The sequence below is a fragment of the Tursiops truncatus genome, chromosome 11 (genome assembly GCF_011762595.2).
Source record: "Tursiops truncatus isolate mTurTru1 chromosome 11, mTurTru1.mat.Y, whole genome shotgun sequence".
Taxonomy (NCBI): Eukaryota; Metazoa; Chordata; class Mammalia; order Artiodactyla; family Delphinidae; genus Tursiops; species Tursiops truncatus.
Window position 1 is genome coordinate 26,050,815 of NC_047044.1, and position 22,833 is coordinate 26,073,647.

The 22,833-nt window shown below is 37.0% G+C and overlaps 1 protein-coding gene across 10 annotated transcripts in view; it reads left to right on the forward strand.

The window, feature by feature from the left end:
- The window catches only part of CEP83 (centrosomal protein 83), a 219,872-nt gene that overhangs the window by 116,588 nt on the left and 80,451 nt on the right, over positions 1–22,833 (forward strand). For 6 of the 10 annotated variants that reach the window (XR_012324254.1, XR_012324248.1, XR_012324250.1 and 3 more), the window contains exons 2-3: positions 20,947–22,243; positions 22,397–22,669. Coding sequence is in view for 3 of the 10 variants with exons in the window: in XM_073788346.1 (XP_073644447.1) it covers positions 22,497–22,669 (173 nt within the window). In the remaining 7 variants the exon portion in view is untranslated. The remainder of the gene's footprint in view (positions 1–20,946; positions 22,244–22,396; positions 22,670–22,833) is intronic. The other 4 variants (XR_012324253.1, XR_012324252.1, XR_012324251.1 and 1 more) reach the window with 2 other exon arrangements.

Consider the following 22,833-nt stretch of genomic DNA (forward strand, 5'->3'; position numbering starts at 1 on the left):
CGGCATGTGGGATCTTCCCGGACCGGAGCACGAACCCGTGTCCCCTGCATCAGCAGGCGGACTGTCAACCACTGCGCCACCAGGGAAGCCCCACTATGAACTCTTTGAGGGCACAAATTTTCTTTTATTTATTTCTGTATCTCTACCCAACAAAGTGTCTGGCATAGAATAGGCACTTAGAAAATGTCCATAGTACTCTGAATATGGGCAGGTTCTTCCTTGCTGAGAAGTCAGCTGGACTTGATGGTCTGCATATTTACGTATCTCCCTCAGAACCCTGTTAGGAAGTGGACCACTCAGTAAATATGATATAGTAGCCACTCAGTAGGTACTGATTGTTTAATTGCTTTTTTTTTTTTCTTTTAAATAAATGGTTTTAAGGTTAACCTGTGTTGTGTGACTTGTATTTATCTCCCTTTTCTGGCTCTGAAAAACTTTATACTTTCTTTCTGGCAGATTCTCAAATATGAAAAAGGGAATGTTTACATTAACTCCAGTAAAAATATCAGTTAAACTCATCAATTTTTAAAGTTTATTTAACTTTTCAGAATAATGCATAAATCTCATGGAAATAAATTAAATCAGAATTTATTTAAAAAACAAATAATTTCCAGGACATGTTGTTGGATCAGTAGACAACCTTCATTTTGTGTTAGGAGCCATATGGTAGCCTTTTCTATTTCAGGAGAAATACGGGACTGTGAGCAAAGAAGACTCTGTAGCTCGCACAAAGGTATTAAGTACTCATAACTCTTTTGCAAAGTCCCCTCTATTATATGTAATAGAGCTTACACTAAGAAACATGGAAATGAATTTGAAGTATGGTTTGTGCAAGCGTCATCCTTGTTTTTCAGATCACACCTTTTCAGAGACTTTTATAATTTATTTCTAAGCATTTGAGGTTGACTGGTTACTATATCATACTTTCCAGAATTCTTTTGTGCGAATTAAGCTATGCGGAGGCAGACAGTGCAATTATAAGAATAGAATAACATTTTAATTCAGAGTGCTTTGGTGGTTGATTGCTAACCACTCTAATACATACCTTTTTCCCTTTCTCCTTCCTTACCCTCCCGTTTCTTTCTAAATCACAATCACAGGGCCTGGCGCCTTTCCAGGACTTTGAAGGGTCTGCTCCCAGCTGCACTTCAGGTTTTGGCAGGGTGTCAGGTGGTGACATTTTTTGTATACAAGACATCCTAGGATGGCCGTCCAAAGGCTGTTTGGGTGACTAGTATAGGATTCTCTCTGGATATTAAGGAAACTCATTTTTAATGTTCTGTTTATAAGTGAAGTAATGCTGGATGTAGGTTCTCTCTAGACTTTTAATGTTGTTTTTAAAAAACAACATTCACTTTGGGGGCATGTAGTATTTAGAGCATTGTTTTGAAATGTTCAAAGGCGTAGCATGTGCTTTTTAATGGAATGTGTTTTGGAAGCTTTCCATGAGCATCAGCAGCTGTGCTTTTAGAATATTTTGAATTACCATCCTCTTGGGCAGACATTGTACCACTGCTTAAGAAATACAGCTCCTGTGCAAAAGAAAATGTCATGTGTGGGTCTGTGGAGCTGGGACTGGTCTAAAGATATGGGAGGAAGGACGTGGGTGTGGTTATGTGATAGTAATAGTTGCAAAGATAGGAAGATGTATTTGGAGAAGGGTTATGCTGAGTCTTAAAAATTGCCTTTCACAGAGACTAGTCCATCTCATAAGTGCTTACTGATTAACAGGCTGATCAAAATAATCTGCTTTACCTTTCATTATTGTTTGAATTGTGTACTTTAAAACATTTGCATTATGAGTTTCTTTATTTGATAGACTCCACACAATAGGAATTGTTTGTTTTATTATATAGTTCAAATGCCTAATACATATTTAGATGTTCTGTGAGTAATTGATACCTGTCTATTGACTGGCTAAAATCCAAAAAGTCTGACTGTGGTAAGAATTTAAAACTGATGGAAATTTTCAGACTGGCTAAAATTCATTATGAAAAAGTAGACTGAAGAGAGAGCCAGGGTATTGGTTAGTTGTGGCTACTGTAACAGATTACCACATACTAGGTGGCTTAAAACAGCAACAGTTTATTCTCTTACAGTTTGGAGTCCAGAAGTCTGAAATCAAGGGCCACACTCCCTCTAAAGGCTCTAGGGGAGAATCCTTTCCTTGCTTCTTCCAGCTTGTGGTTTAAGGCATTCCTTGGTTTGTGGCTGCATTTCTCTGATCTCTGCCTTCTTGGTCATATTGACTCCTCCTTTAGTCTTTCTCTTATAAGGATACCTGTCATTGTATTTAGGGCCCACTCATATAATTAAGGATAAGCTCCTCCTTTTAAGATCCTTAATTTAATCACATTTTTTGACATATAATATCATTGTCATAAGTTACAGAGATTAAGAAGTGACATAGCTTTTTGGGCCAGCATTCAGCCCAATACAGAAGCCTCAGTTACTGAATATGGATGAGAGAAGTGAATTGAGGCTAAAGTAGCATAGAATGGTGAACACATTCATTTACTATTTTTGAGCCAGTATGTACCTGTGTTTGTTTTAGGTGTGGGGGTTATAAATATGAGTAAGACAGGTTTTCTTCCCTTGGGCGAAGTTACATTGCCTGTGTTACATATATTAAAAAATTACAAGATAGAAGATAGAATAATTACATAATAAGTTTGCGAGAGTCAGGAATACTTCATGGAGGAAGTAATGCATTCCTGAGCAAGGTTTTGAAGGCTGACTGGGAATTCACTAGATCAGAGTGCAGAGGGGATAGAAAAGACCTTCAGGGCAAGGAAATTAGTATTTGCTAAGACATGGAGGTAGAAAACAGCAGTTTGTGCTCACGAAGCCACCAGTAAGTCAGGGCACTGAGATGAATTTAAAATTTGTTTTGTTTCTAGTAAGTTGCAAGGTAGACAGTCTTTGTTGTGATCCTTCTTAACGCAAAGATCTTTTCATTGAGAAGATCTGTGAATGGCCATTAAATACGTAAAAAAGATGCCTCAGGGCTTCCCTGGTGGCGCAGTGGTTGAGAGTCCGCCTGCCGATGCAGGGGACGCAGGTTCGTGCCCCGGTCCGGGAAGATCCCACATGCCGCGGAGCGGCTGGGCCCGTGAGCCATGGCCGCTGAGCCTGCGCATTGTGTTCTGCAACGGGAGAGGCCACAACAGTGAGAGGCCCGTGTACCACAAAAAAAAAAAAAAAAAAAAAAAAAAAAAAAAGATGCCTCAGGGAAGTGCAAATTAAAACCGCAATGAGATACTTCCCCTAGAATAGCTAAAATTAAAAAGACCATGTTAAAAAAAAAAAAGACCATGTTAAAGTAATTAAAGAGGCCATTAGACTGTGGTGGCTGTAATGCCTTGGTAGCCTATGTAAGCAAACCAAAACCTAAGCCAGAATCAATGCACTTGAATCCCAGAAAGTGAAATTTAAGAACAACCAATTACAGCCAACTAGGGTTTTCCAAATAAGAAAACTCCTCAACCTGTAGCCAACCAAATGCTTTCCTTGCTTTGGTTCCGCATCTCTGTAAAACCCTCTGCACTAGCTCCTATTGGTGGTATGCTCCTACTGCTTTCGGTTAGGTGGTGCCCAATTGGAATGGATGTATGCTCAAATAAACTCTTGAAAATTTTAATGTGCCTCAGTTTGTCTTTTAACAACTGACAGCGCCAAATGTTGGCAAAAATGTGGAGGAAACGACTCTCATGTTGATTGAAATGGAAAATGGTACAACTACTTGGAAAAAGATTTGTCAGTTTGTTATAAACAAATACTCCATGATCTAGCAGTTCCACTCATATATTTACACTTGTCACCAACTGAAAACGTGTCTACAAAAAGTCTTGTACAAGCAGCTTTATTCATAATAACCAGAAACAATCCAAATGCCCATCAGTAAGAGAACAAAATGTGTTATATTTAAACAATGGAATAGTCTTAGGTTCTTCCTTTGTGAGCTCATGGAATTGTATACTTAAAATTTATGCATTTCATTATATGTACATTTTACTTTAGAAACAAAAAGACTAAATAAACAGAATTGGTGGAAGAAATGGTCCTTTTACACATTGTTGTGTATCCATGTGATATCTGAAACTGTGGTACCCTCACAACTGAGAGGAGAATTAAGACAGCAGGATGTTGGCAGAAGAATGGGAAAGACCAGGGTCCTTGATAATACTGAGACTAATTTTTGAATGAAAATTTAGAATTTTGAATTTAAAAATGGAAATTTTTGACCTCTTTAAAAAGTTGATTATAATATACATGTAAAAAAAAAATGCAGAAAAATGTCCATCTGAGGGATTTACAAAGCAAACCAAAGTGTAACCTCAACAAAGATCAAGAAGTAGAACACTACCAGCCTTCCTCAGGTAACATTATCCTGACTTTCTGTGTTAATCACAACCTAAACATACCCAGGCATGTATTCTCCAAATACTGTCGTTTTGTCTGTTTTTTATTTTTTCTGAAGTTTAGTTGTTTGGAATAGTTGAGTACTTTTTTGTGTGTGTCTTTCTTTTGCATAGTGTATTTGTGATATCCACCTATATAGAGTCCATCTGTAGCTTTACATTGCCATATAGTACTAGTTCCTTTATACCATAGTTTGGTTCTTCAGCTGTTTATGGAAATTCGTTTCTAGGTTTCAGTTAGGAATAATACTGCTGTGAACAGTATTATTCCAACAGAAATCTCTTGGTGTACTTGTACTCACATATCAGTTAGTTATATATCAAGTAGAGGAATTGCTGAGTCATAATATATATGCATTTCTTTAACTTTAGATAATGCTTGCTTTTTTCCCAAAGTGGATATGCTATCATGCTTCCCATTCTCTCTGACCTTGTTACCATCAACCTTTTTGGTTTTCTCATTGTAATTTTAATTTTATAAAGAATTCCTACACATTAGTACATAAAAAGATAGTAGAAAAAATTGGGCAAAAGATTCAAATAAACATTTCACAAAAGAGAATACCCAGAGGACCCATAAACAAAGAATGTCTTTAAAATATTTTGTTGGTGGTATGTAGAATGCAATTAATTTTTGTATGTTAATCTACTTAGCAGTCTTACTAACTTGCTTTTTCTAATGATTTCTCTGTAAATTCTTTTGGATTTTCTGTATACACCATCAGAACATCTGTAGATAAAGTTTTATTTTTCCTTTTCCAGTTTTCTCTTAACCTTTTATACCTTTGTCTTTTTCCAGATCTTCAGTACAAAGTTGAATAAAATTGGTGATATTGGACATCCTTGTCTTGATTGCATTCTCAAAGGCAGGCATTGAAGATTTTGAAATCAGTCATGGTGTTTGCTGTATTCTTTTTGAACACACCTTTTATCAAATTGATGTGCCTTTTAGTTCCTAGTTTGCTGAAGTTTTTTATAATTGAGGTGAAATTCATAAAACAAAACCGTTATACAGTGTGCAATTCAGTGGCGTTTAGTACAATCACGACGTTGTACAACTACCACCTCTATCTAGTTCCAAAACATTTTATCACATCAAAGAAAACGCTGTGCCCATTACCCTATTCCCTCCCCCCAGCCCCTGGCAGCCGCCAGTCTGCTTTGTCTCTATGGTATTACCTATTTTGGATATTCCATATAAATGGAATCAGACTTTGATGACATGAATGGTAGACGTTTTATTTTATTCCTACAGGTCCCTGAGCATCTGTTATTTTTGTCTATTTTCTATCTGTTGTTTAAGCTGAGTAATTTCTATTCTACTAGTTCATTCTTTCCTCTTTGTCTATCTTTATTTCTACTGTTGAGCTCATACTTAGATTTTTATTTTGGTCATTGTATTTTTGATTTCTAAGATTTCCATTGGTTCTTCTTTATATCTTCAATTCTTTGCTGAGACTTGTATCTGTTTGCTGTGACTTTTTCTTTTTTCATGTATTTCAAGCTTGTTTGTAATTGCTCACTGAAGCATTTTAATCATGACTTCTTTAAAATCTTTGTCAGATAACTTTAACATCTCTGTCTTCTCAGTGTTGGCATCTAGCAGTTGTCTTTTTGCATTTAATTTGAGATCTTCCTCATTCTTGGTATGACCAGTGATTTTCTATTGAAAGCTGGACCTTTGGGGTTTTATGTTATGAGACTTTGGATCCTATTTAAACCTGTTTTAGCTGGCTTTTCATGACACCTCTCTGGTGGGAGAAAAGGGGGGAAATGCTACCTCATTATTGCCAGATGAGGGTAAAAGTCTAGTTTTCCCATTTGGCCTCTGTTGACACCTGAGTTATGGAAGATCATCATTTTGTTGTTGGGTGGCGAGGACTTCTTGCTTCCCATGTGGTCTCTACTGACACCGTAGAAAGGGTAGCCTTGTTATTACTGAGTGGTAGTGCCAGCCCTTACTCTCCACTAGACCTTCTCTGACAGTTCAGCAGATTGAGGAATGTGCTAATCCTTATTATTGTTGGTGGGGTGAAAGTTCAGGTGACCCATGTGGTCTCCACTAACATTGCAGGAGCATGGGGCTTTATTACTTCTCAGCAGAGATGAAAGTCCCAACTTCCTACTGCTTGTAGATTATCCAGGTAGGGTATTGGGGTAACTCATTACAACCTGGCCTCTCCACTTGGCCTTTGCTTGCGTGGATGGGGGTGAAACCACAACTTTTTTTGTTGTATTTGCCTGTAGTAAGTTGATACTGTCTAAAATTTTTTTGTCTTGCTGGGCTTCCCCTTTCTTGTTACTTTGGCTAGAGAAACAGGGTTTTTTTTGGGGTGGTGGTGTATGTGAACCCACTGCCAGCTTCTTCAGTTCCAAGTTGGGCATAAGTGAGGGAAAAAGAAAACCCAGGGAGCACGCCATTGTGTTGGTTCTTATGTCCGGGGTCCTTGGCTGGTCTGCCTTCTAGTCTCCGTTTTTCAGAGTCATGTTATATATGTCATATATATATACTATTTGGGACTTTTAGTTGTATTAGTGGGATTAGGGTAATGTACACCTGCTCCATCTTCCTGGAAGCAGATGTCTTTATCCCTCAAGTTTTAATGTTTTCTTTAGTTCTAGATATTTTCTAATTTTTATTGTGACCTTTTCTTTGGTTTATAAGTTATTTAGAAATGTATTATTTCTAAGCATATATAATTTTCCAGTTATCTTGTGGTATTGAGTTCTAGTTTAATTGCACTGTAGTCAGAAAACATATTCTGTATAAGTTTGCTTTTTTAAAAAATGTGAGATATTTTTAAGACCCAGCATGTGGTCATTTCTGAATGTTATGTGTATGCTTACAAGGAATGTGTATTCTGTAGTTATGGGATACAGTTTTCTATATATGTCAGTAGGTCAGGTTGATTAATTGTGTTGTTTAAATTGTCTGTATTCTTACTGATTATTTTTTTCTGCTTGTTCTATTGGTTACCAAGAATAGTGGTTAAATTCTCCCCCTAAGAGTGTGAATTTGTCTCTTTTTCCTTGTAGTTCTGACCTCTTCATTTACTGTATATAAATTAAAATTGTCACATCTTTTTGATGTACTTAACCTTTTATCATTATTAATGTCTCCTTCATCTTTAGTAGTATATTTTGCCTTAAAATCAACTTTATTTGACATTAATATAGTTCCACCATCTCTTTTGATTGATGTTTGTATTATCTTTATCTCAACCTTTCTGTGCCCTTATGTTTTACAATTGTCTTATAAAAAAGTCATATAGTTGAGTATGGTTTTCCTTCCAAACTTCTCTTCTATGTTGAGAAACCCTTTTTTAGAGTATTTGAGTAATTTTAATTTTTCCACCCTTTTAGCATGCGTTAATGGTTATCCTAGAGAAAGGTTCGCAAGCTTTTATTATGAAGAGTCACATAGCAAATATTTTAGGCTCTTCAGGCCATGCATGGTTTCTGTTATGTATTCTTTTCTCCCTTCCTCCCTTCCTTCATTCCTTTTATAGAGCTGTTTTAGATTTACATCAGAATCAAACAGAAAGTACAGAGGGCTCCAATGTACCCACTACTTGCCCCTGCATGCACAGCCTCCTGCACTGTTAACATCCCACAGCCGAGTGGTACATTGACATGTCATTATTACCCATAGTCCAGAGTTTACATTACGGTTCACTCTTGGTGTTGTACATTCTGTGGGTTTTAACAAATGTATATTGGCATGTATTCTATAATTATAGTATCATACAGAATAGTTTCACTGCTTTAAAAATCCTTTCTGCTCTGCCTATTCATCCCTTTTTTTCCCCTAACCCTTGGCAACCAGTGATCTTTTTAATGTCTCCATAGTTTGGTCATTTCCAGAATATATGGGAATCCTACAATATGTATCCTTTTTTAGATGGGCTTCTTTCACTTAGTAACATGCATTTAAGATTCCTCCATATCTTTTCATGGCTCATTTCTTTTTAAGGCTGGATAATATTCCATTGTCTGGATATACCACAGTTTATCCATTCACTTACTGAAGGACACGTTGGTTGCTTTCAAGGTTTGGTAATTATGAATAAAGCTGCTATAAACATCTGTGTGCCAGTTTTTGTTGGATTTAAGTTTTCAGCTCATTTGGGTAAATACCAAGGAGTGCAGTTGCTGGATTGTATGGTAAGAACAATGAATTAGGGTTTCTGTTGCTCCACATCCTCACTAGCATTTGGCATTGTCAGTGTTTGGGTTTAGTTCATTCTAATAGGTGCATGGTGGTATCTCATTGTTGCTTTAATTTGTAATTCACTGATGACATGTGATGTGCAGTATCTTTTCATGTGCTTATTTGCCTTTGTATATTTTCTTTGGTGAGATGTTTGGCTCATTTTTTAATCCAGTTGTTTTCTTATTGTTGAGTTTGAGTTCTTTGTATATTTTGGATAACAGTCCTTTATCAGATATATCTTTTGCAAATATTTTCTCCCAGTCTGTGGCTTCTCTTCTTATTCTCTTGACAGTGCCTTTTGTAGAGTAGAAATTTTTAATTTTAATGAAGTCTAACTTGTCAATATTTTTTCATGAATCTTGCCTATGGTGTTGTATCTAAAAAGTCATTGCTATACTTAAGGTCATGTAAATTTTCTCCTATGTTCTCAGAATTTGATAGTTTTGCATTTTACATTGAGGTGTGTAGTCCATTTGAGCTAATTATGTGAAAGGTGTAAAGTCTGTGCCTAGATCCACATATTATTTATGTGTGTTATTTTTGCATGTGCTCTTTTGTCAAAGATCAGTTGACTATAATTTAGTCTGTTTCTGGACTCTCTGTTCTTTTCCATTGATCCATTTGCCTATTCTTTGGCTGATATATTGTCTTGATTATTGTTGCTTATATAGTAAGTCTTGAAGTTGGGTAGTGTCAGTTCTCTAACTTTGTTCTTCTTTAATATTATGTTGGCTATTCTAGATCTTTTGCCTTTCCATATAAATATTAGAATCAGTTTCTTGATATCCACATGATAACTTGTTGGGATGGTATAGAATTCATCTACCAAGTTGGGAAGAACTGACATCTTGGCCATATTTAGTCTTCCTATCCATGAATATAAACATTTTATTGTTGCCTGCCCTTTGCCCCGAGGTGGGAGGGAGGAGGCTCCTCAGAGCCTAGCACAGGAACTGTAAAGGAAGTTGGTAACCACTGGCAAAGAGCACGTGCTGTGAGGGATACCCAGAGCAAAAAAAAAAAATAGTTAAGGCGTGGAAAGTCTCTATTACGGTAAGGCCAAAGAGTGAAAGGAACGGAGAGAACAAAGGTTACTTCTGTGAGGCTGGGGAGAGGAACACGCTGGCCAAGTGGACTGTTGAGGAGACTCCTGAGGAAGGCAATTCTGACATATGCTACAACATGGATGAACCTTGAGGACATTGTACTAAATGGAATAAGCCAGTAACAAAACGACAAATACCGTATGATGCCACTTATATGAGCCGTGCGGCTGACAGGGTCTTGGTGCTGTGGCTGGGTGTCAGGCCTGAGCCTCCGAGGTGGGAGAGCCAAGTTCAGGACATTGGACCACCAGAGACCTCCCGGCCCCACGTAACATCAGTCGGCGAGAGCTCTCCCAGAGATCCCTGTCTCAATTCTAAGACCCAGCTCCACTCAATGACCAGAAAGCTCCAGTGCTGGACACCCCATGCCAAACAACTAGCAAGACAGGAACACAACGCCACCTATTAGCAGAGAGCCTGCCTAAAATCGTTCCTGCCCACCAGAAAGACAAGATCCAGCCTCATCCACCAGAACACACAGGAACCAGTCCCCTCCACCAGGAAGCCTACACAACCCACTGAACCAACCTTACCCACTGGGGGCACACACCAAAAGCAGTGGGAACTACGAACCTGCAGCCTGCAAAAAGGAGACCCCAAACACAGTAAGTTAAGCAAAGTGAGAAGACAGACAAATACCCAGCAGATGAAGGAGCAAGGTAAAAACCCACCAGACCAAACAAATAAAGAGGAAATAGGCAGCCTACCTGAAAAAGAATTCAAAGTAATGATAGTAAAGATGATCCAAAATCTTGGAAATAGAATGGAGAAAATACAAGAAACGTTTAACAAGGACCTAGAAGAATTAAAGAGCAAACAAACAATGATGAACAACACAATAAATGAAATTAAAAATTCTCTAAGAGGAATCAATAGCAGAATAACTGAGGCGCAGGAGAACGGATAAGTGATCTGGAAGATAAAATAGTGGAAATGATTACTGCAGAGCAGAATAAAGAAAAAAGAATGAAAAGAACTGAGGACAGTCTCAGAGACCTCTGGGACAACATTAAATGCACCAACATTCGAATTATAGGGGTCTCAGAAGAAGAAGAGAAAAAGAAAGGGACTGAGAAAATATTTGAAGAGATTATAGTTGAAAACTTCCCTAATGTGGGAAAGAAAATAGTCAGTCAAGTCCAGGAAGCACAGAGAGTCCCATACAGGAAAAATCCAAGGAGAAACACACCAAGACACATATTAATCAAACTATCAAACATTAAATACAAAGAACAAATATTAAAAGCAGCAAGGGAAAAGCAACAAATAACATGCAAGGGAATCCCCATAAGGTTAACAGCTGATCTTGCAGCAGAAGCTCTGCAAGCCAGAAGGGAGTGGCAGGACATATTAAAAGTGATGAAAGGGAAAAACCTACAACCAAGATTACTCTACCCAGCAAGGATCTCATTCAGATTCGATGGAGAAATTAAAACCTTAACAGACAAGCAAAAGCTAAGAGAATTCACCACCACCAAACCAGCTTTACAACAAATGCTAAAGGAACTTCTCTAGGCAGGAAACACAAGAGAAGGAAAAGACCTACAATAACAAACCCAAAACAATTAAAATGGTAATAGGAACATACCTATGGATAATTACCTTAAATGTAAACGGATTAAGTGCTCCCACCAAAAGACATAGACTGGCTGAATGGATACAGAAACTAGACCCATATATATGCTGTCTACAAGAGATCCACTTCAGACCTAGGGACACATATAGACTAAAAGTTAGGGGATGGAAAAAGATATTCCATGCAAATGGAAATCAGAAGAAAGCTGGAGTAGCAATTCTCATATCAGACAAAATGGACTTTAAAATGAAGACTATTACAAGAGACAAGGACATTACATAATGATCAAGGGATCAGTCCAAGAAAAAGATGTAACAATTGTAAATATGCATTCAACATAGGAGCACCTCAATGCGTAAGGCAAATGCTAACAGCTATAAAAGGAGAAATTGACAGTAACACAGTCATAGTATAGGACTTTAATACTCCACTTTCACCAATGGACAGATCAATCAAAATGAAAATAAATAAGGAAATACAAGCTTTAAATGAGACATTGAACAAGATAGACTTAACTGATATTTATAGGACATTCCATGTAAAAACAACAGAATACACGTTCTTCTCAAGCACTCATGGAACATCCTCCAGGATAGATCATATCTTGGGTCACAAATCAAGCCTTGGTAAATTTAAGAAAATTGAAATTGTATCAAGTATCTTTTCCCACCACATTGCCGTGAGACAAGATGTCAATTACAGGGAAAAAGAACTGTAAAAAATACAAACACACGGAGGCTAAACAATACGTTACTAAATAACCAAGAGATCACTGAAGAAATCAAAGAGGAAATCAGAAAATACCTGGAAGCAAATGACAATGAAAACACGATGGCCCAAAACCTATGGAAGGCAGCAAAAGCAGTTCTAAGAGGGAAGTTTATAGCAATACAATCCTACCTCAAGAAACAAGAAAAATCTCAAACAACCTAACCTTATACCTAAAGCAATTAGAGGAAGAAGAACAAAAAAAGCCCCAAAGTTTGCAGAAGGAAAGAAATCATCTTAAAGATCAGATCAGAAATAAATGAAAAAGAAATGAAGGAAACAATAGCAAAGATCAATAAAACTAAAAGCTAGTTCTTTGAGAAGATAAACAAAATTGATAAACCATTAGCCAGATTCATCAAGAAAAGGAGAAGACTCAAATCAACAGAATTAGAAATGAAAAAGGAGAAGTAACACCTGACACTGCAGGAATATAAAGGATCATGAGAGACTACTATAGGCAACTATATGCCAATAAAATGGACAACCTGGAAGAAATGGACAAATTCTTAGAAAAACACAGCCTTCTGAGACTGAACCAGGAAGAAATAGGAAATATAAACAGACCATTCCCAAGCACTGAAATTGAAACTCTGATGAAAAGTCTTCCAACAAACAGAAGCCCAGGACCAGATGGCTTCACAGGCGAATTCTATCAAACGTTTAGAGAAGAGTTAACACCTATCCTTCTCAAACTCTTCCAAAATGTAGTAGAGGGAGAAACACTCCCAAACTCATTCTGTGAGGCTACCATCACCCTGATACCAAAACTAGGCAAAGGTGTCACAAAAAAAGAAGACTACTGGCCGATATCACTGATTAATATAAATTCAAAGCTCCTCAACAAAATACTAGCAAACAGAATCCAGCAGCACATTAAAAGGATCATACACCACGATCAAGTTGGGTTTATCCCAGGAATGCAAAGATTCTTCAATATATGCAAATCAATAAATGTGATACACCATATTAACAAATTGAAGGATAAAAACCATATGATCATCTCCATAGATGCAGAATAATCTTTCGACAAAATTCAACACTGATTTATGATAAAAACCCACCAGAAAGTAGGCATAAGGGAACTTACCTCATCATAATAAAGGCCATATATGACAAACCCACAGCCAACATTCTCAATGGTGAAAAACTGAAATCATTTCCACTAAGATCAGGAACAAGACAAGGTTGCCCACTCTCACCACCATTATTCAACATAGTTTTGGAAGTTTTAGCCACAGCAGTCACAGACAGAAAACAAATAAATGGAATCCAAATCGGAAAAGAAGCAAAACTGTCATTGTTTGCAGATGACGTGATATTATACACAGAGAATCCTAAAGATGCTACCAGAAAACTACTAGAGCTAATCAATGAATTTGATAAAGTTGCAGGATACAAAATTAATGCACAGAAATCCCTTGCATTCCTATACACTAATGATGAAAAATCTGAAAGAGAAATTAAGGAAACACTCCCATTTACCATTGTAACAAAAAGAATAAAATACCTAGGAATAAACCTACCTAAGGAGACAAAAGACCTGTATTCAGAAAACTATAAGACACTGATGAAAGAAATTAAAGTTGATACAAACAGATGGTGAGATATACCATGTTCTTGGATCGGAAGAATCAGTATTGTGAAAATGACTATATTACCCAAAGCAATCTACAGATTCAATGCAATCCCTATCAACCTACCAATGGCATTTTTCAGAGAAGTAGAACCAAAAGTTTTACAATTTGTATGGAAACACAGAAGACCCCGAATAGCCAAAGCAATCTTGAGAAAGAAAAATGGAGCTGGAGGAATCAGGCTCCCTGACTTCATACTACACTACAAAGCTACAGTAATCAAGACAGTATGGTACTGGCACAAAAACAGAAATATAGATCAATGGAACAGAATAGAAAGCCCAGAGATAAACCCACACACCTATGGTCAACTAATCTGTGTCAAAGGAGGCAAGAATATACAATGGAGAAAAGACAGCCTCTTCAATAATTGGTGCTGGGAAAACTGGACAACTACATGTAAAAGAATGAAATTAGAACACTCCCTAACACCATACACACAAAAAAACTCAAAATGGATTAGAGACCTAAATATAAGGCCAGACAGTATAAAACTCTTAGAGGAAAACATAGAGCACTCTATGACATAAATCACAGGAAGATTTTTTTGACCCACCTCCTAGAGAAATGGAACTAAAAACAAAAATAAACAAATGGGACCTAATGAAACTTAAACGCTTTTGCACAGCAAAGGAAACCATAAACAAGACAAAAAGACAACCCTCCGAATGGGAGAAAATATTTGCAAATGAATCAACAGGCAAAGGATTAATCTCCAAAATATACAAGCAGCTCATGCAGCTCAATATCAATAAAACAAACAACCCAATCCAAAAATGGGCAGAACACCTAAATAGACATTTCTCTAAAGAAGATATACAGATTGCCAACAAACACATGAAAGGTTGCTCAGCATCACTAATCATTAGCAAAATGCAAATCAAAACTACATTGAGGTATCACCACATACCAGTCAGAATGGCCATCATCAAAAAATCTACAAACAATAAATGCTGGAGAGGGTGTGGAGAAAAGGGAACCCTCTTGCACTCTTGGTGGGAATATAAATTGATGCAGCCACTATTGAGAACAGTACGGAGGTTCCTCAAGAAACTAAAAGTAGAAGTACCGTACGAGCCAGCAATCCGGCTACTGCGCATATACCCTTTGAAAACCATAATTCAAAATGAGTCATGTACCGCAGTGTTCATTGCAGCTGTGTTTACAGTAGCCAGGACATGGAAGCATTCTAGGTGTCCATCGACAGATGAATGGATAAAGGAGATGTGGCACATATATACAATGGAATATTACTCAGCCATAAAGAGAAACGAAATTGAGTTATTTGTAGTGAGGTGGATGGACCTAGAGTCTGTCATACAGAGTGAAGTAAGTCAGAAAGAGAAAAACAAATACAATATGGTAACACATATATATGGAATCTAAAAAAAAAAGTGGTTCAGAAGAACCTAGGGGCAGGAAAGGAGTGAAGATGTAGACATGGAGAATGGATTTTAGGACACGGGGTGGGGGAAGGGTAAACTGGGACGAAGTGAGAGAGTGGAATGGACATATATACACTACTAAATGTAAAATAGATAGCTAGTGGGAAGCAGCCCCACAAAACAGGGAGATCAGCTCAGTGCTTTGTGACCACCTAGAGGGGTGGGATAGGGAGAGTTCGAGGGAGACGCAAGAGGAAGGGGATGTGGGGATATATGTACATATATAGCTGATTCACTTGTTACACAGCAGATACTAACACAGCAATGTAAAATAGTTATATTCCAGTAAAGATGTTTAAAATAATTTATTGTTTATTCTTTGACTTCTTTCATCAAAGTTTTATCATTTTCCTCACGTAAGTCTTATACATATCTTTTTAGATTTATACCTGTTTCATTTTTGGGGGGTTTTAATGTGTATGGTATTGTTTTAAGTTTCAAATTCCATTTTTTTATTGCTGTTGGAAGAAAGTGACTTTTGTATATTAATCTTCTATCCTGCAATTGTGCTGTAATTGCTTATTAGTTTGGGGAATTGCCTTTTTTAAAAAAATTAATTTATTTATTTTTGGCTGCTTTGGGTCTTCGTTGCTGCGCCTGGGCTTTCTCTAGTTGCAGTGAGCGGGGGCTACTCTTTGTTGCAGTGTGCGAGCTTCTCATTGCAGTGGCTTCTCTTGTTGCAGAGCACAGCCTCTAGGTGTGTGGGCTTCAGTAGTTCTGGCATGAGGGCTCTAGAGCGCAGGCTCAGTAGTTGTGGCACATGGGCTTAGTTGCTCTGCAGCATGTGGGATCTTCCTGGACCAGGGCTTGAATCCGTGTCCCCTGCATTGGCAGGCAGATTCTTAACCACTGTGCCACCATGGAAGACCCTAGGGCAATTGCTTTTTTAATTGACTCTTTTGGCTCTCCTTTGTGAACGATCATGTGATCTGCAAACAAAGATAGTTTTATTTCTTCCTTTTCTTCCTGTATCCCTTTTACTTTTCTTACTATGTTAGCTGAGTGCCATCCACTACAGTTTTGAAAAGGAGTGGTGAGAAGGGACAGCCTTGCTTGTTCTTGTTCTTACTGGGAATGCTATTTTTCTCACCATTAAGTATGCTGTTAGCTGTAGATTTTTTGTAGATGTTCTTTATCGAATTGAGGAAGTATCTGTCTGTCCCTTATTTGTTGAGAGTTTTTATCATGAATAGGTGTTGCATTGTCAGATGCAAAAAGTCAGATGCTTTTTCTGCATCTATTGATATGATCATGTGATTTTTCTGCGTTAGGCTGTTGATGTAATGGATTATAGTAATTGATTTTTTTGAATATTGAACCAACCTTGCATGCCTGGAATAAATCCTCCTTGGTCATGGTGTATACTTCTTTTTAAACATGCTGTATTTGATTTGCTAATATTTTGTTGAGGATTTTTACATCTATTTTCATTCTTTTTATTTTAACTCTTAAAAAAGGAGGTGACATTTTTTAGCTTGGGGCCATACAAAAAGGGCTACAGGCCAACTTTGGCCCATGGAGTGTAGTTTGCCAACCCATTTCCTTTACAATGTGTATTGTTGACTTATCAAAATAGAATGTTAATTGATACTTTTACTCTTCTCCCATACAGTGCAAGGACTCTTTTGCACTTGTAATTCTACCTTTATTGTCTTATATACCATTTATATCATGTATTTTAAGTCAGTATATGTTAAAATCCCACAAGCTATTATCAATATTTTATGCAATTAATATTCAATTCAAATTATGCATATATTTATGGTTTCCTTTAATCTTCCTTTCTGCATTGTCAAGTTCACATCTAAGAATTTTCATTGTGTATGAAACGTCCTTGACTGTTTCTTTAGTGTACATCTTTAGGGATGAATTTATTTTGTTTCTCTGAAAATGTCTTTGTTTTACCATCATTTTTCAAAGTTGTAGTATTGCTGTATTTATCGAATGTTAGTTTGGCAGTTGTTTTCTTTCAGCACTGTACATTGTCTTCTGGCCTTCACTGTTGAAGTCACTTCTGTCTTTTTGTTGCTCTTATTTACAGGCACCTTGTCTCTTTCTGCCTGATTTTAAGATCTTCCCTTTATTTTTGTTTTTAGCTGTCTTAATGTGATGTGCGTAGGTGTGGATTTCTTTTTATTTATGTGCTTGGGGATTGTAGGACTTTCTTTTTTGGTATTTATTCATTTGGCAGTGTCGGGTCTTAGTTAAGGCACGTGGGATCTTTAGTTGCAACATATACAATATTATCTTTTTAGTTGTGGCATGCGGGATCTTTAGTTGTGGCATGTGAACTCTTAGTTGTGGCATGTAGGATCTAGTTCCCTGACTAGGGATTGAAACTGGACGCTCTGCATTGGGAGCGTGGAGTCTTAGCCACTGGACCACCAGGGAAGTCCCTGTAGGACTTTTTATATCTGAGAATTGATACCTTTCCTCAGTTTGGGGATGATGTCAAACCTTTCCTCAGTTTGGGGATGATGTCAAACTGGTTTGTTTCTTTTTTTTTTTGAGGTATTGCTTCTGCTCTGTTCTCTCCTTTCTTTCTGGGACTCCAATTTCATGTCTGTTAAAGTGACGTTTTAACTTTATTCTCTATTTCTTTCCTTCTTTTCTATATTTTCCATCCTTGTTTATCTTTCTACTTTTTCTTGAACATATTCTTTTAAGCTGTCTTCCAATTACTTCCTAAACTATGTCTAATCTGGGCTGGTTTACCCACTCAGTTGAGCTCTTGATTTTGGTTATCACATTTTTCAAGTTTAGAGTTTCCATTGGTTTCTTTTTATGGTTTCTAATCCTTTCCCAAATTTCTCAACCTTCTTTTCTATTGTTTTGTACACAATTAGAATTTAAAAAATTCTTTTAGATCCATTGTCTGATGACTCTTTAATAGTGAGACCCTGTGTGTCTGCTTGTCGTCTGTTGTTTCTGTGGCTTTAATTCATGTTACCTTATCTTCCCATGAACTTTTACATGTGTGTATGTGTCACATATTTATTTTTTAGAGCAATTTGAGGTCTAGTCTAATATCTTTCTTCTGAATTACCCTTATTCCTAAGAGGCAGCCTTTGAAGTCTCTATCCGAAATGAAGGGTGTTCACCAGGGCTTCTCCACTCCTTGCTGACTTAATATATCTTTCGTTGAATTTAAAGACTGTCCCAGGGCATTCAGTCTCCCAGTTACCTCTCTGGAATTGGCAGATACCTCTAGGGGAATGGTGGTTCCAAGTGCCAGTCTCATCTTTCTGCATCCATATCTTTCCCCGTTCCCATCTCAGTAAATATTTATTCTTTTGTTTTCCAGTGTCTTCAAGCTGATTTAAAAAAAGTATGTATCCAGCTTTTCTTGCTGTCCTTAGCGGGAGGCTTGATCCAAATTACTTAATCCTCTATTACTGGTAATAGAAGACTGTCTTCAGATTTCTTGGTATAAGAGATAGATTATATGGTAACTGAGTTGGGGTTTTCCATTTTTAGCTAAGGACGTTTCCATTTAAAACGTCCTTATATAATTAGTATAAAAAAATAGAAGTTCTTTCTTTGTAACCTTGAATATAGAATGATGGACCACTTTTGAAGGTCAGGGAAAGAATTATTTTATGAGGCCTTTCTATCTATGACACTAGATATCTATTTGGAGGACTACCATACTATATTTTTCAAGATTATTATTGATAAGTTGATTACTACTGAATTAGAGAACTGGATATGTTATATGTGCAGAGTACTTGAAAACAGATAAAAAATTCATTCTGACCTTGGTTAGTTTCACACAAATTGGCAGATAGTTTTCTGTAATTCTTAACTATTCCTAGAGGAGAAAATTCTGGAAAAGGCTATTGGCAAATGCAACCCAGGGGCTCATAACTTTGAGTCAAGGATTTCTTTCCAGTATCTAACTACTGTGTTTAAGCCTATTTATATTCAGTCATCACAGAAATAGAGAACAGTTAGTGATTATCGTGCATACTAGAGTCCATTTTCATTAGTATAGGGTTCACAAACTAAGACAAAATCTGTGTGAACAAAGGTGTGATGTGCATGTTTATTCAGGGGCTAGCTGGAGTAGAATATTCTTGGCAGATGGTAGGAGATGAGATTACACAAGGTAGATTGGGGCTGATTGTGTATTGCTTTGCAAGACTGGGTGTTTTGATTTTGTCTCATATATGGGAGCTTTTGAGTGAGAATGAGAGATCAAATAACAGTTTCTGACTGTTAATCTGGCAGTGTTTGGAGGGTAGACTAGGAGAAAATATTGGAAGCAGGGATAATAAAAAGCTCTAATAGTCTAGTTATGAGATGATACAAGCTTGACTTTTTGTGGTTAAGTAGGAATGGAGAGAATGGAATGCATTTTAAAGAAAGAGTATTTGTTGTTCATACATGGGAAGTTGAGAGAGAAAGCAGAGAAGACTTTGAGGTTGTAAGTGTGGATGAATGGTAGCATAATACTGGTATCAATATCAGAAGCTGGAAAGTAAGGATGTTGAAGGTAGATTGAAAGCAAGGGTAATGAATTTGGTTTAAGATAATTTGAATACAGGGTGATAGAATTGTTCATTATCTGGAAAACAGTTTGTAGTTGTTAAAAATAAAATTTAACAGTAAAATGTTGAAAGTGCAAGGTGCAAGTTTTCCTGTCAGGGAGTCCCCCCATTATTATTTCCCCAGAAGTTACCACTATTCGCTGCTTGCTGTACCACTATTTGACTCTTTTTATGTGTATGTAAACATATGTGTGTGTGTATCTGTCATTTATACTCTTCACCATGCTGTGGGGACAGATCTAACTTGTCCTTTTTAATGTATAGTATAGATAAACCTTTATTTATGGAAGTTTAGCTTATTTCTGATTTTTTCATTTTTTTAATTAAAAAAAGTCACAAAGAAAATTCTTATAATTACATTTGGGTACTCATCCAGCTATTGTCATAGAATAAATTCCTAGGATTGGGCCAGGGGATAAGCAGATTTATCATTTTGATACAGGTAACTTTGCAGAAAGCTTACTATAGGGGTGTGTGTGTGTGTGTGTGTGTGTGCGCGCGTGCGCACGCACGCAAATTAACGTATTTTTTGTGGTATGAGGGGAAAGTATATCATGCATTTGGGTGTAGTACCTACTGGTGATGTATGTTGGTATATTCTAGCTTTATTATTCAAAAAATTAACATATTAAAAAGTAATGAAATTGCAAACATCAACTTGGAACAGGAGAAATCCTCCTGGCTTGGGAAAATACAAGGGGGCAGTACACATATGCTTGCATAGAAACTAGAATTGGAGGTGAAGTAATGGTGGTGGTGATTGAGAAAGGGATATTCTGAAATTAGTGAAGTCCTGGAAAGTACGTCTAGTAAATATTTCAGTGCCAAGAGGGAAGGAGATAAATCATTTTAATTTTATTTTCCAGAAACTTTCAGGTCTTTGTAAATTTTATTTCTGTGAGGACGTAACTCTCATTTTAGGGTAGGGGTCAGTGAGAATGTTTACTGTCAAGTTAATTGGAATACAGAGGAAAAAAGATATTCATTTTACCTTGGAAATCTTTCTTTTACTAGTAGTAGGACTGAAGGGTAACTTTTGACTTGTAAGCTTTTAGCTAATTAAAACTAAAACCTCATAATGCCTTTTGGTGATATTATTAGAAAGTATTAGATATGTTTATTGTATATTTCTGTCTCTTAAAAATTAATTTGCATCAAAGAGCAGAATCAAAATTACATGCCAGGGCTTCCCTGGTGGTGCAGTGGTTAAGAATCCGTCTGCCAATGCAGGGGACACGAGTTCGAGCCCTGGTCTGGGAAGATCCCACATGCTGTGGAGCGACTAAGCCCATGCGCCACAACTACAGAGCCTGTGCTCTAGAGCCCGCGAGCCACAACTACTGAGCCCGCATACCACAACTACTGAAGCCCACGCGACTAGAGCCCGTGCTCCGCAACAAGAGAAGCCACTGCAATGAGAAGGTCGGGCACCGCAACGAAGAGTAGCCCCCGCTTGCTGCAACTAGAGAAAGCCTGTGCACAGCAACGAAGACCCAACACAGCTGAAAATAAATAAAATTAATTAATTAAAAAAAATTACATGCCACTTTTATGATCCAGTTTATTAATTCCATGGCAAATGTATATTCTTGACAGGATAATGTTGTGGCAGCTGCTACTACAAACAGTGCACTCTGCATTTGCAAAGGTTGAATCCTTGTGCACATTTAACCGAAGAATAAGGAGTAAAGTGTCCTTGAAGGACTTTTACGCCTCTGTTAAAATAGATAAAGCAGGAAACCAAAGCAACCTCAATTTTAGTTTAAAAGTGTTCTTATGTAATACGTAGACATCACGTTAATTTATCAGAAATGATGTAGTTCAAGCAAGACTCAGTAATTTAATGGTGGGGTTGTGTAGGCTAAAGATGGTCTCTTGTAGTAAGAAAAGGTAATTCATAATTACCCATGACTAAGGGAGGTACTGTTAGGAAAAAATATATATAATAGTTTTGAAAAAGATGAATGAAGTTAAAAGGGACAGAATTGTTTTGATTAAATTTTTTGTTTTTAATTATTTACAGTAAGAACACTGTGTCATATTTTACTTCTAGATAGAGCAAACATTTGGTTACTTTCATAATCCTGGATTGGTGCTTTTGGGGATAGCTGAGGTGATTGACTTTCCTGTTCTTAGCACAGTGCATAATACATAGATGATCAATATTTATATGTTGACTGATTTATTCTCTGAATCTGCAGCCTGAGTGCAGTCACCTTGTGTCAAATAAAAGATCCTTTGTAGCATTAATCACAGGTATAATTACATGCTGAAGGTCATCTTTGTGAAGACTGTGATTCTCCCCAGACACTTATCAAGTTCCAAATAGCTTTTCCCCTGGTTTCAGAGTATGGATTTCGTACCAGAATCCACTCTTGAAGTTTACCTCAGTAACTTCAGGAAACATTGGTGATTTGTGACTCTGGGACTACCTATACTGGAAGAGTCGTTACATCTAGTTAGGCTAATACTTGAAGATATGACCTTGATGGGCACAGAAACTGCATGGAAGTAAAGAAAATTTAAGGTATGATTCAACTTTATTCTTGAATTTTATGAACAACTGAAAATCTGAAAATTGTGTTTGTTATAGAAATGATAAGGAGAATAATAAGTGATAAAAAGTATATAATACTGAAGGAGTTCACTGATCACTAATTAAGTGTATTTCTCTCTTCAGGTATAATTTGGCCTCCCGAGATTCTGTCTTAGCACGAAGAAAGTGAAAAATACTCTTGAAAAGAAAACTAAGACAATAAGAAAGCAAGACTTGCTTTTACATGGTTGTCAGCTCACTTACCAATATGGACACTTTTCCCACCATTTTTCCTCCTGGTGGAGACAGTGGGCTGACAAGTTCTCAATCTGAGTTCCAAAAAATGTTAATTGATGAACGGTTACGATGTGAACATCATAAAACTAATTATCAGACTCTGAAAGCTGAACACACAAGGTAAATAAATTACTTAAATTTGGAAGTGAGAGGCTTGATTAAAATTTTTTATTTTGTCTAAATGTTTGCTCTGGAACATACAGTATAATTTTGTTATTTTGCAGTATACAATATACATTTAAAACTTTTAAAATACAAGTAAATTTTCTTTAAATCAAGTGGAT